Source organism: Triturus cristatus, chromosome 2_1 (assembly GCF_964204655.1).
Source record: "Triturus cristatus chromosome 2_1, aTriCri1.1, whole genome shotgun sequence".
NCBI classification, from domain to species: Eukaryota; Metazoa; Chordata; class Amphibia; order Caudata; family Salamandridae; genus Triturus; species Triturus cristatus.
This window is the reverse complement of record NC_140581.1, coordinates 271,555,271-271,570,413: the sequence shown is the minus strand read 5'-3', so window position 1 is coordinate 271,570,413 and position 15,143 is coordinate 271,555,271. Positions and strand designations below refer to the sequence as shown.

The following is a 15,143-nucleotide window of genomic DNA, read 5'->3' as shown; positions in this document are numbered from 1 at the left end:
AGACGCCGTGCAGCGAAGCCTGAAGCAGACGACTGACTTGGTCCCAGCGCTGCCGGCCTGTCTCCAGGTTCCAAGACCCTGCAAGAAGACAATGCTTGCCCTGCAGCCAGCGACTTCCAGAAACCAGAGGAAGACTGCCTGAACTTCGAAAAAGACCAGAACTCCAGAGGACAGCGGTTCTGTCTCCAAAAATCCAACACAAAGGACTCTGGTGCCAAGCGGATCCACAAGTCCTGCCCACTCTGCACCCAAGCATAGAGAGTGCACTAAGGTTAGGAGAAGGTGATCAGCGAATCCGTTAATCTGGAGGAAAGGGCGCAGTTTTTTTCTTCATGGACAGTGTGTGTGATTTTTATAATATAAAAACAGAATAAATATATTATGTGCAACTTGGCAGAATAATTACTGGGTTCTATATATGCAATACATTTTGTTTCTTATGTAGCCTATGTAAACGGTTGCTGTGCAACTCATAGGTTGATTTTTGTTCTTGCCTAAAAAACTACAGGCTAAAATTCTTGCTAATAGTGACGCTTATATGTCTGACAGTTGTTTGTTGCCAATTGGTTAAACTTTATAAATGGCAGGCCCACCACATAGTTCTGGAAGAGTGAGTCATCTCAGTAATCAGACTGGCACTGTGCCTTTAAGACTTCCAGGAACCTGGAAACCATGCCTTTAAGACCTCCAGGAGCACCCTGCAGGTAAAAGTTAGGTCAGTTCTTTTTTCCAGCTCCTTCTGTGAGGATCCTGGGGCATCGAGCTTGTCAAATTTGGATTATTCTAGTCAGAAATTGGTTAATTTCAACCTTTTCTACCTTTACACAACGTTTATTTGACTACTGGCAACTCTTTCAGGGGTTTTCTCACAATTGTGATAATCTTTTCTGTCGGAAATGCCAGCTTTGTTCAATAAATGTCCTTCCTGTGGGAAGAAAATGGCAAAATCAGACCCACACTCTGTACTGTGTGCTTACTATCCTCACACAATCCAGAGAAGTGTTATTATTGCCAACAACTTTCCAGAAAAATACTTCAAAACAGAGAGAAGATAAAGCTGCATGCCTTACTGGAGAGAAGAAAAGAACCTTCAAAAAGTGACCTTGGAATCACTCATGCTTTTAATAAGCCCTCCTCTCAAGAAAGACACAGATTGAGGAAAAACGGCATTGTTCTGCCTTCCCAGCATAAAAAAGGAAGCAGATTCCTGATTGTTCACCGTCAGATTCGAGATAGACGTCGGAAAAACAGGCAAGGTATTCTACAACGTCTAGGGACAGATCACCATCAAAGCGGTTAGAGCCTCCGTCGCTGCAACGTAAGTCGACGTCGAGGCATACTACTTCGGACTCTAAGTATGTTGGTCTTGGGAAATCTAAGTCTATGTCAAAGATTGGGTCGGTGTCGAAGAAATACCCGCCAATGTCGAGACACTAGTTGATGTCCAGATATCTGCTGCCGTCACAGCTGGCACGGTCGGCGTCAAGGACTCCGCCGCAGTCATACTGGTGGCCGACTTCAAGGACTCCACCACAAACACTCTGCGTCGCCACAGTCACAAAGGTGGGAGTCCTCAAAGGCCTCACCGCAGAAGCGGTCGACGTCGAGCGTGGCACAACCTGTGTCGCTTGCGGCAGGTCACCCAAGACTCCGCCACAGACATTCGGCATCGAGGACCCTGCGGTCGACGTCGAGGACATCGCCACAGTCACATAGGCGGGAGTCCTCAAAGGCCTCCCCACACAAGCAGTCGACGTCGAGAGTGGCACAACCTGTGTTGCCGGTGACAGGTCACCGTTCACTGTCAAGAGAAGGAAATCCTACGGCGGCTACGGGGGGAAGTACTTGAGAGGCCGAGATCAACGTCGAGGTCCATATGGTCGAGGGAAGTTTCTTCTCCTGGCATCAATATAGTGCAGATCATGCTGGAGGGATCTTCGGTTGCGGGAAAACAGACACCTCCTATCAAACTTTTTGCAAGGTGGCTAGAGAGTGTATGGCATTCGAGGGTTCCACTCAGAAGTCCTGGCTCGGACTACTCTAGAACATATTCGCCCTCCAGAGTATCTGCTGGTCCTCAACCTACCGTATCCATGAGACCATCTCGCCACAGGTCCCCAAGAAAAGCTAGGTCTCCTCAGCTCGCCATTCACGATCCAGGATACCACATAGAAGGTCTTGATCTCGCCCTTCCTCCTCTCCAAAGAGAAGTTGGCGAAGGTCTCCATCATAGTCTATGTCCTCAAGGTCATCTATGAGAGACTATTCACCAACCCTGTCTGCTACACCTCCAGCCAGAGTGTCTCCAGTCGATGACATAGGGACTTTTAATGAAGTTTCAATGCAGGGGGGCCAGCAAGTTGATCAGAAAAGCTGCCCAAAGAAGACCAACAGGATTTCCAGGAAGTCTTGCAGGAAGGTGGTCTGGTTGCAGATGCATCGGATTTGGCTGCACAAGGTTATGCTCATGGCATTTGCGCCAGACGCTCGGCCTGGTTGCATCTCACTGGTCTGAAACCGGAAGCACAAAGAAGAATCGTAAATCTTCCTTTTAATGGCACTTCCCTGTTCGGCACTCATGCCGATGACGAGATATCCAAAATGAAGTCAGAGCTGGACACATTAAAAGTGGTCGGCCTTGAGAAACAAAAGGATTTTCCACATAAGTACCGACCATACGACCGTTGGTATTTCCAACAGAGGGTTCAAATCCCTCACTGGTCAACGCAATAGCATCAACCCAGGTCACACTACCATCAGCGTAGACCGGGTCGAGGAAGGGGAGCTGCAATAGAAACACCTTCCACAGGGAAACAACCTGCGAAGCAATAAGCCCTGGCTTCCCCCATCCCTGTTACCTTCTCCAGTGGGCAGTGAATGTTTGAGCATATTTGTCTAATGATTTGCCAAAACTTTCACCAAACGAAAGGCCTTTAGAATTTCCGACATCCTCTCCTGTTGATAAATCCGCCAATTTTTGTTCAATTCTCATAAGCACTGATTTTCAGAGAGAGTATTCGCATTGGCATTGGCTAGTAAACAGATGGCACGTTGTGCTCAACCTCTCAAGAGTTCTAAATTATCTCTGCCATTTTTTCTTTTGGCTACTTCAGTCATGTCCAAAATGCATGTGAATGGTCCCAGAATGTTAAGCAATGTCTCTCGAGTTTGTTTAATGCATTTCTCAACCTCTTTCCTACGGTCCTTTCCAAATGTGAATAAAAATTTTACAAAATCTGGGTCCAGGTTAGGAGTACTACAAACCTTATTTTCGGTTTAGGGTCTTTGACACTCTGCCCGGAGTAAATTGTGGGTTTCCTTATCTAAGGATTTCCTGACCCAAAGTTTTATATATTTCGAAAAGTGGTCCATCGCCCACCATTCCCCACTATGCGGCGGTTTAATCAAAGTTGGATTAAACATCTCACCTATTGGTTGGTCTCTTATTTCAGCAGAAGTGGAGACTTGGTCTGTATAATCATCCAAACCTAAAATATCACAGCTCTCCTGCGGGTCAAATTACGTATTCATCCCACATGCTTTGCGTGCCTCACGATCGGGACAAAATGCAAAAATAGTGGAAGGACTTTGTCCTTTGTGAGTCTTGTGACGCATCTCTGCGGCAACGAGAAATGCTGTTAATCGCGTTGCAGTATGGCGATATACATGAAGCAACACTTGTTACTAATTTACCGGCTTTCGCATCATGGCGTCCTTTGTAAAGCAACAGCAGTTGCTTGGTAACGCTGTCAAAAGCCAGCAGGTGCCAAAAAACATTAAGGTTAATGTGTGCTCTAAGCTGCGTCCGGCTGTTTAGGAAGTAGAGTGCAATCGCGTATACGCCGGGTATGGCTCAGTTAGCAAAGGAGGCCAAATGTGATTGGAACGCTGTGACCTTCCCCAGCCAGTGCACCCGATCCGAAGACAGTCCTTCCGCTAGCTCGAACTGTTTGGAAAGGTTAAAATAAAAGCATTCTAATCCCCAAAATGTCAAACACACACAAATGGACACAATTTAGCAGAAATCTGCAGGAAATAAAATACATTATTTCTTCAATGTATATAGAAAATTAATCCTAAATAACATGGATTTCTGAAAAAAGACCCATCAATAAATTGGAAAGATCCAAATACTACCTAAAACCTAGAACAAAGTGGTAGATGTGAAAGCTGAATAAATCACATAAAATGTAAGGTACTTATCTGTTAAGGAGCAGCCAATAAAAGAGGACGAAGGCTATCTGCACTGAATGCTTATATGTTCTGAACATTCCATGGTTGATGATGTAGTAATGTTCTTTAAAGGGCTGCATGTTGGCAGCAATAAAGGTTGTTGCATAATGGTAGCCTCCAGTCTTGTAATGAAATATGTCCACGACCGCTGAGAGCCCTACACATTCTAGAAGATTTCCAATTGGACCTATATTACATGACTAAGAAAGGACGATTGAAGTGAAGTGTGAAAGCTGCCCCTTGGTTGTACCTGAAATTGTAATCAATTTGTTTGCTTATAACTTGGAGATATGAATTGATCAGTTAAGGGGAGTATTAGGGGAGGGTGGATTGGGCAAAATAGCTTACGGTTTCATGGTTTTATTATTGATGAAATGCAATAAAAATGTATTCACGCTAATTAGTTGGATCTGGTACCCAAAATAAAATGTTCATATCTATTGTTTTTCAAACTTACTTTATATACTTTCTCTCTAACACACAGTTTACATTGCATGTATCTTTCTGATAGGCTAGTCCAAAGGATGCGGGGCGCTTGTATACAGCAATACATCATAGGCTGGAGGCCCTGCGTATTAGTGCAAATCAGGAGCCAAATGTGAGTCAGGAAGAAGCGGATCCAGAAACTGGCATTGGCCTTCTGAATGTTGATAGTGATGAAGATGAAGACAGCCTGGAAACAATTCACTTTGATAGCAACAGAACAGGTACCACTAAAATATGTTTATATTAATGTACCAGATCTCAGCTCAAATATTAGCTATTTGATTTACAGATTCCAGTTCTAATTAATTATGCCTTTTTTCTGCTTGTGATACACCATCTCAGTTTTATAGTACATTTCAAAAAGTCTGTAAATTCCTTCGTACTTCCCTGTTTTGCCATGTGTTCTATAAATAGTTCACTTAAATATTTTTGGGTTGGACTGTGCAGTGGTTTATGTCTTTCACCAAAGAATTTATAGGAATCATTGGTAAGCTGTGTACTCAAATATCCAGGCTTGGCTAATAAAGAGCCTACTGGGCTCCATATTAGTCAAGACTCATTCCACCAGAGCCAAAGCCACCATTACAGCCCTAGCCCAGTTTTGGACATTTTCCAGGCTGCTTCATGTGCATCCGGCTACAATATAACCAGACAATGTTGTATTGATTCTCGTGTCCAGAGGAGAGTCATTTTGTCTGCTCGTTCCTGAAGGGTTTCATGGTGTCCTTTTCACAACCACCTTCATTTTGCAGGTGTTGCTTTGATATTATTCAGAAGTTGAGGAATCTTTCAGCAGAACAAGGACATACACTGTAACCGCAGATTCCTCACTGCCTTCCGTTCTCCCATTTGGTTGCATGGACCTTTCATATTTAGAAAGTTGCAAATTAGATTTCTCACACTGTCATCTATCTATTGTCAGTCACTCTGTGTGTGATAATGTGAATTTTTAGGATTCTGTCCACCCCCACCTCCCATGACACTACTGTGTTACATGCGCTACAGCAGAGGTCTTCAAACTTTTGGATGCCGAGTCCCCCCTGTCAAAAAATTTCAGGCATGAGGACCCCCTCCTTACAAAAATTTCTAGAACTTAATACTCCTCATAATTGGTGCTCCCTGTTTTCCATTTTTACAGATTTTTACAGATAACTACAGACAGAAATCATTGTATATCCTGTCTGTATCTACTTTTGAAAGTGGAAAAATGCTGGTAATTGGCTTCTTTTGGGTGACTATGCTGAGTTTATTGACTTTCAGGCCAGTAGTTGCACACATTGCCAGCATAGGGAGTTATAAAGCTCACTGAGATTTGCTTAAATTAATTGTTGCATTTCTCAACAGGTATTTGTGCTATCATGCCAATTGTTTGATGTGTGTATTATATTATTTTGGCAGTGTAATTTGCTAAACCGCGACAGGCATGAAAGTATGAGTGCACGTCTATCTGTTAAGTAAATGTGGAAATATACGGGTTATCACATCTATTCACAAAACAAAATAAATATGGATAAATACAGACAGCAAGAGACTGGTTTGAGGAGAAAATGTTTCTCAGCAATTCTTTTTAAGCATGGCCCACTCTCCTACTACCCTCCTTTAGCCTCACTGCTGCAGGTGAAACCTGCCTCCTAGTCCTTACTTTCTCTGTCTCAGGGTTGCTACCCTCAGAGATCAGGACCTGGACCACAACCCACAAGGCAACCACAGACAATGCAGTATCTAGGATAGACTCACCAACCCATCTCTGTTTCTCAGGGTCCATGCCAACTGCCACTGCTTCTTGCCCTCCCCAGGTTTCATTCTGCCCCATCAATAAAAATTGAGATGCAAACCACCACCTGCTTACTCCTCATGGACAACCTCCATACTACCAGGGGGTGCTATGGAGCAGACCACCCAGTCCTGCCTCTTCAGTGTCACACCTTACTTACCTTTTCCAGGGAACTACATTGCATCCCTCTTTACCGAGAGGCCAGGCTCTGAAGCCAGCCTTAGAGCGCCGCAAAGAACCCTAGTTTGCATAGGGACGCTATATTACACTATGCTACCAGGTCACTATGGATCTAGATCTCAGAATAAAGGCCAAACACCATGGCATTTATTTACTAAAGTATATATTGGAGGGTGCATAACAATGCAATAAAGCATACAGGCCTTTAAAAAGTAAGTAGATTGACACTAACTTTTGTGTAGCCTTTCAGAGTGCAAGCGCCCATGCAAAACATTAGTAAAAGAGGGTCCATGCATCCACTCTCAGGCTTTCATTTTTACAAATTATTGTTATCAGGTGCAGCAATCCAACTGATCTTAAACATTGGAGGACTACAATTCCCAGAAAGCAATACTTTGTTCAAATAAACAGGCAGAACAGGAAACACAGTGTTCCTCTCTACAGAGAGACCAGGTTCTACAGGAGGTTTGAGGCAAATCAAAAAATGGTTAATTCCACCTGTTCTCCAGAAAACCACTAATGTCAAAACATAGTATCCCTGGTTAATAGGTTGGATAATAATGGAAGGGAGACCTTGTAGAACAGAGCCAGGGCATGGCAGTCCCACTGGAGGGGTGAGAGGGCAGCACTCACCCAAGAGAGCCCCAGTGTGGGAGAGACATCCCTTACTCACAACAGAGGGAGACCTTGTGGCACAGAGCGCAAGGCCTTGCCATGCCAGATGGAGGATGAGAGGACAGGACCCACCGAGAGACCCCAACTGTGGAAGACACCGGAGGGAGACCTTGTGGAATAGAGAGTTAGGCCCTGGCAGACCCATTGGAGGGGTGAGAGGGCAGGACCCACCTGAGAGAGCTCCAGTGTGGGAGAGACACGCCTTACTCAGAACAGAAGGATAGACCTTGTCTAAGACAGAGCTAGGTCTTGACCACTGGAGAGATGAGGGGACAGGACCCACATGATCCTGATGGAGGGAATTGCACTTATATAGCGAAACAGAGAGCCATGCCTGCCCTGGACATGATGGCAGCGGGGGGAGTGGGAGGACAGGTGTAGAGAAAACAAAAACGGACGTGATGAAGCCACCTGAAGGATTTTAAGGGAGAGGAGATAGGAAGAGAGACCGGAAGTTTGACAAGGAGGTGAGGGCGTAATACACCCCCCACACCCCTGCCATGGACAATCTTTCAAACAGAAATACAGCGAAGGGACCACCTGGGCTTTTTATGGTGGTAGCTGCACATTTGACATTATATGGGTGACGTCAGCAGCAGGACAAAAGTGAAAGAAAAGAAATGAGATTAAAAGACAAAGATGTGTGGAAGGAGAGATGAGGTTTCAAGCAGAGGATGGAAGAGAATGGGAATGTGTGAAAATTGTACTTTAACACAGAAACACAGTATCGGCTCATGTACGAATAACATATTTAGAGAATGTTTAAATAGTCATAAAACACAGTGCAGAGTTTTTGGTGATATCAAGTAAAGTATAAAAGATCTGAAAGCACAGCCAAGGCATGTCGGCAGGTGCCTGGCTGAACCTATGAGAAATGCTATCCAGCCTGCGTTCACTATTCCAACCTCGTGTTATTGTTGTGTGACTTACTTTAGCAGAGGAATCCCAAAGACAGCAGTGGGGAAAGGGTGGGCGTAAATTTTTGGAGTTAAGAATGTGTGTGCGCGCGTGCGTGTATGCTTGTGTGTAGGTCTGAGGGGTAAAAAGCCAGGGAATGGTGGAGGAGGTGGGGCAGAGGCAACCTACTTACAAGTTCCACGCATTTCCGGTTGCCGCGGAAACCAGGAAACAGCCACGGGATCGTATTTCAGAGGCAGCCGCGAAGAAGAAGCACGAAAAGGACACCAGCTGCTGGAAAAACACAGCAGCAGCAAGGACAACAAGGAAGTCCAGGAGATGCAGCAGGAGTGCAAGGCAGCAGCAATGACAAAAACATTGAAGCACTCCAGGCGCTTCGCCAGAGCATATTTATGGCCCCAGTTCCCGGCATTTCCTGATGTTAAATCTGCAATTTCTCTGATTGGAGGACAATCACCGATGACGCTGTATGCTTTCACGATGTCCTCCAATCAGAAAGCGCCTGAAGATGCCACTATTTGGAAACCAAAACGAAGAGCAAACGTTTTGGATTGCAGCTTCAGGCAGTTCCAGGCAAAAGTGCGTTGGGAATGCGCGACCCCCTTTCTAGGACTCCACGCCCCCCCTGGGGGTTGCGCCCCACAGATTGAAGACCCCTGCTCTAGAGGTACTCAGAAAGAAATAATTCAGGGATACCTGTGTGAAATCATTTACGCACTCTCTCCACTTTTTCATTATTTGAGAGTCAGCACATGGATTATTTTTGTAAAAGAAAAGATAATGGCCATCTTTGTTACACTTGGAGGGTGGCCTTTGAAATACATTTTGTACAGGACCAAATACAGAAGAGGAGAATAGGTTTTCAGAGCTTCCAGTGTGTACAGAAAAATGGCAATTCCTTATTTGACTTTTCTGCTGATTTTTTCCTCTGTCCCAACCTTCCCTCCAAATGTACCTCATTATTCTCGACCTTGGCCTTTACAGTGGACCATTTTCTCCTCCACCTCCCACCCCCACCCCCCGAAGCTATTCTCTCCCACACTGCGTCCTTCCCTGCCATTCTGCAAACATGCCTGCCACCTATCCTCCACCTCAGGCACTCTGCACCTTCGCCCACTGCTCACTTTTCTCTTCCGCTATCCCTCTCTATCCATGTGCTTATCACGCCTCCTGTATCCTCTCTCCATCCCTGGTTTTGTCTTTCTTTTTCCTGATTGATCTCCCTGTTTCCTCTCACCTTCAGTCTCGCTCTCTCTTTCTCCCCGTTTCTGTTCCTCCCACTCTTTCATTCATATAAACACTTGGGCCTAAAATATCTTTGTGGTTAATACAAGAAAAAATTGAAATACAAGGAGTAATGAAGAAAGATATTAGATGGAAACAAGAACGGGGAGAGAAAGTAAGAATGAACTTGATTTAGGGGAGAGAGAAACTATTTAATAGCAAAGGACACGAAATATGATCTAAAAACACTGGCAGCGTTGCTTGCTTGTGAGGCACCCGTTCTCAATAAAACATCTGCTCTCGTTAGTTACGTATTTGTCAAGGTTTTACTGTAACTACTGGCAGAGTACGTGCCATATAAATCCTGTTTGTTAGTGCCTCCAAATCCAGACATGCCAACACTCCAGATTCAGGCGGGAGACTACCGATTTCAAGGCTAGTCTCCCGCTCCCGATTCCTGCAAGCAAAAACCCGATTCCTCGGGGTTTCAGCTGACAGGGGTTGGTATTGTGTAACATGCTAATTCTTCCAGCAATAGTCAGAGTGGCGCGACAGGGGCTCTAGAAGGGGTGAAGTACCAACACAGCCTCGTAAGCAAGTAAATGGTCTTTTAAAGACCTGTGAAGTCTTTAAAACCGTTTCCAGGGCTGTGTGTGTGCCCTGGAAACGATTTCAGCCCAAGCTACCACGGGGGGGGGGGTATGCACTGCCAGCAAAATGCTAGGCCAGTGCCAAACACTTGCATCACCCTCTCTCTGCCTACCAATGCGCTCCATGCTTCTGAAAGGTAAGAAAAAACACGTGCATTTCAAATGTCCGATCCTGCAGCAGCACACTTCCAAAGCCCATACATGACAGAAACCCGATTCACGGACCCATTCTCCCGATTTTTTTTTTTTTTTTTTTTTTTTTTAAATCTCCCACTTTGCTTTTTTGAAATGTTCGTATGTATGTCCAAATCAAATAAATTTGAAAGAGAACCATTGTTCTCTAAAGAAAATCCTATTATCTAACACAAAGTTCCGGTTGCCGCGGAAACCAGGAAACAGCCAAGGGATCCTATTTCAAAGGCAGCCACGAAGAAGCACGAAAAGGACACCAGCTGCTGGAAAAACACAGCAGCAGCAAGGACAACGAGGAAGTCCAGGAAATGCAGCAGGAGTGCAAGGCAGCAGCAGCAACAACAAACATTGAAGCACTTCAGACGCTTCGCCAGAGCAGTTCCCGGCCGGCATTTCCTGATGTTAAATCTGCAATTTCTCTGATTGGAGGACAATCACCGATGACGCTGTATGCTTTCACGATGTCCTCCAATCAGAGAGCGCCTGAAGCTGCCACTATTCGGAATCCAAAACGAAGAGCGAACGTTTTGGAATGCAGCTTCAGGCAGTTACAGGCGAAAGTGCGATGGGAATGCGTGACCCCCTTTCTGGGACTCCACGCCCCCCCTGGGGGTCGCGCCCCACAGATTAAAGACCCCTGCTCTACAGGGTGCAGCTAGAGAAGGAACAGCCAGAGTCTTGTTTTGTCCTGCAGATCTTCCTACTGGCACACATGAAGAATCAGTGGTACCCAGTGTCCTGAATCAAGGACGCAAAGCCTTTAGGGAACCCACTGCAGCCAAAGGTGGTATACCCAGGGTGGAGAAAAAGTATAAATATACCTCCAAAGACCCAGTTTACATCAGAGGCAATGTGGTGGCAGACTCATCATCGTCGCCAGTGCTCCCACTACCGAGTCTCAAATCCCACTCCAAAAAGAAAGAGCAAGAAGATGGAGATGGTGGCGAGGAGAATGGAGATGTTGGTGGCCACCAAATGGCACGTCGCCAGCTGGGGCACTCTACTCAGCAGGGACGGACACTAGCAATGGGACGAGAAGCAAGAACTGATGCAGCACTGCCAAGAGCAGAACCAAAACAGGTCAAAGAGGCTCTTCCAATAGGGAAAGATAATATCCAATACATCGCTAAAATCTGCACTGGATGTGGCGGATACAGACAGCAGACATCTCTGCGAAGGCAGCACCCTACAGTGGCATGCATGGTTGAGTCTCAGGATTCAAGCAGGAAATGCAAGTGGTAGTCCTAAATATGCCCTTAACATGCAAAAGCGTTTTTGGCCCAGCAGTGAATGACTCACTCTGCAGAAGATGAAGGTTGACAGTGAAACTGCAAATGTCATGGGATCTCTACAAGCCAAGAGGAACAGCACAAAGAAGACGACCACTCACTAGAGGGGGACCACAAGCAGTCTCTTCCCACGCCAGTTTTGTGCAACATCCCAGCTCACATAGCGCACCATCTCAGTGTAAATACATATTTTGCAGCGTGAATCTTTCTGGATTTACTATGCTGTGCATTATTCCGCCATCTAGTGGTTGGGTCCGGAATTGTAGTCTTTTTTCTCCTTTTTTTTTTTTTCTTTTCTTTTTTCTCGTGGCTCAGGTGGGCGTCGACATACCACCATTTGGTGTCTTTGGTGTCCTTCATGACGTCGACGTGCTTCCTCCAGAAGCTCCCACCTTTGGTCGCCATCTTCAGATTCTTATTTCCGCCGTTGGGTCTGGATCGTTGCGCAAGAGTTCCAGAGTTTTTTGGAAGAGGAATCAAGAAAAATCGTAGAAAATTGACGAAAAACAGGTTTTTAGCTACACCGGACTAAAGGTCAGGTAACCGGGATGACGAGGGAGAAGATCTCGACGTTCGACGGAGAATGCGCTTGCAGGGGGCTCTCTGAGCGCGGGGATGGACAAAACACCGTTCAAGTTTTGCACCAATTGCCACCACAAATACGCCCAGAAGGACCAGCATCTATTCTGCAACCTCTGCTTGCCGCTCGACCACAGCAGCAAAGACTGCAACGCGTGCTCGGCGTTTACACCCAAGACCCTCAGAGTAAGGGAGAGACAGAGAAGAGCGAACCACAGCATGCAGGGGCAGGGACCCCCTCCATCGCTCCGAGACCTGGGTCTCTCCAGAGGAGAGGAGGACAACATAGCCGAAGGACCGGAGGACTGCACGGTCGTTGAGGTCCATAAGAAGACGTCAAAGGAGGTAAGGGAGTCGTCGACCCCTAAACACTCGAGCGACACTGGAAAGGGTGAAGGTCAAGCCCCAAGCGACACTCATAGAAGTGAAGCTAAGTCCTCGAAGGGAGTATTGCCGCCGAAACACTCGACGAAGGCAACAGCAACCAAGGACAGTCAGCCGAGCGGATCTTTCGAAAAGGACTCCCAATTGGCAAAAGCCCTCAAAAAATCTAGGTCGTCGAAGGTTACCCTCGAAAAGGACACCTTGGTGCCGAGAAAGGAAGGTCCGACATAGTCGTCGACGGCCCTGAAAAGAGGCGCACCAACCCTCGACACCGAACATGCCGCCGAGATGGAGAGGAAGAAGAGGAGGCTCGAGGCCGAAATGGCGAGCATCCTGCAGCAGAGAAAGGATTTAGACGACAAGATGAGCCAATACACCATCTCACCGAAACCCGCACTCGAAGTCGAAAGAGATGACGAGGACACCGAACCGCCGAAAATACCCAAACCAGTCGAGGAACAGGGGGACGAAGACTATTATTTCGAGGGAGAAGGCTACTAGGATCTGCAATCCTACCAGTACTCGACGTCCTTGGAGGTACAAGACTTAAAATGGCAAGATCTCGACACTGAATCGCCGGAAGAAGGGGTAGACACTCACCCTTCGAGGCCCTCGCCGACAGATGACATTGGGGTCTACAACATGGTCGTCCAAAAGGCTGCACAAACGTATGGAGTAAAAATGGAACAGGAGAAGCCCGAGGCATGCTTCCTCCTGGAAACTCTACTGCCTCAACAAACTAGGAGCCAGTTCCTGCCCATGCTCCCTAGTGTGCTGGATCAAGGAAGAGAGGCCTTTAAGGAACCAGCAGTATGCAAGGCTGTGACTCCAAGAACGGAGAAGAAGTATAACCAATACAAAGAGGGACCCCTGCAGACGAATGATAGGCAGGTGAGGCAGGGGAAAAATTTGTAGAAACCAACACTAACACGGGCCACCTGCCTATACATAGAAATTGCAAAAGGCCCAAAGGACAGGGTCCCAATATTATACTCCCAACAGCTAGGGCTGACAGGTGCATATATTCAAGGAATTCGACCATAGAATTTAATTAGCAAAATTATTTTTCTTTTATTATCATTATGTCACACGTAGTTATCAAACTTCAAAAATACATAAATAAATACATAAGGTATCCTTAATAAATACAATGGTATAAATATTCTTCAAAGGACCCTGCATACATCCAAGGGTCAGTACCAGCCGACTCCATAATTGCAGCAATGGCTAGCAAGAGGGCCAATGTGCCCACTAATACCGGACCACCTCCAGACAAGGAGAGTAGGAGGATGGATCTCACAGGGAGAAAGTTGGAGAAAAATGCGGCAATCTATTGGTGCATCGCAAACTCCAACGCCCTGATCAACAGGCACGCTTACCAACACTGGGATGAAGTGCGGCAGCTCCTAAAGCATCTACCAGATCAGTACCAACAAAGAGCAGCTTACCTGGTAGAGGAAGGCAAAAGCATGGCAAACACATGCCTAAAATCTGCATTGGATGCTGCAGAAACATCAAGCAGACTAATGATGATAGGAGTGACTGAGAGAAGAGACGCATGGCTCAGAATTTCAGGATTCAAGCCAGAGGTGCAAAGCAACGTCCTGAATACACCTTTTAACGGAGAGCAACTGTTCGGCACACCAGTTGACGACAAGTTGACGCAGCTCAAGAAGGACTATAGGACAGCAAGGTCCATGGGAGCGCTACAATTCAGAGGGATGAGAAGGGGCACACCCACGAGAAGGCCAGGTGGTAGAGGAGGCAACGTGCCTACCACATCGCACCAGACATTCCAGCAAGGCTACCAAGGAAACAACCAAGTCCAGCAGCAGCAGAGACCGCAGCAGCAGAACTGGAAGTACCAGCCCCGGGGACAGTCCTTTCGAGGGCAAGGGCGAGAAAACGGACGAGGACAAACACGAAGGGGAGGCCAACAGCCCTCATCCAAGTGACTTCACCAGGAAACAGAGCCCCACCCTAGCAACACCTCAGGGTGGGCGGAAACACATAAAGGAAAACTGCAGCCGAGCGTTCTATGACAAACAGTACCTCAAACACTCAACACGGTAGGGGGAAGAAAAAGAAACTTCATCCAGGAATGGAGGAAGGTCACATCAGACAAATGGATACTAAACATCATACAATACGGATACTGTATAGAGTTAGAAAGACAAGAACTGCTCAGCAAGGAGGCAATAGAGGTGGTGCCGCAAAACCAAAGGAACAAAGGGGTTTACTCAACTTACTTCCTGGTGCCAAAGGTGGACGAAACACTAAGACCTTACCCTAGATCTAAGGTTTCTGAACAAATTCATAAAAACACAAAGATTCAGGATGACTTCCCTACAAGAGGTAATACCACAGATACAACGAGGGGACTTTATGGCTACTATAGATTTGAAGGACGCATACTTACACATCCCCATCAACCACAGACACAAGCGCCTGCTAAGGTTTGTGATCAACCAAAGCCACTACCAATTCATAGTACTGGCATCTGGCCTAAAATCCGCACCAAGGGTGTTCACAAAATGCCTAGCAGCTGTCGCGGCACAC

At 46.3% G+C, this 15,143-nt stretch overlaps 1 protein-coding gene across 4 annotated transcripts in view; it reads left to right on the top strand.

The window, feature by feature from the left end:
• Nucleotides 1–15,143, top strand: part of RANBP3L (RAN binding protein 3 like) — a 154,635-nt gene that overhangs the window by 117,406 nt on the left and 22,086 nt on the right. For all 4 annotated transcript variants that reach the window (XM_085631050.1, XM_085631049.1, XM_085631048.1 and 1 more), the window contains one exon: nt 4,745–4,940. In XM_085631050.1, the coding sequence (XP_085487176.1) occupies nt 4,745–4,940 (196 nt within the window). The remainder of the gene's footprint in view (nt 1–4,744; nt 4,941–15,143) is intronic.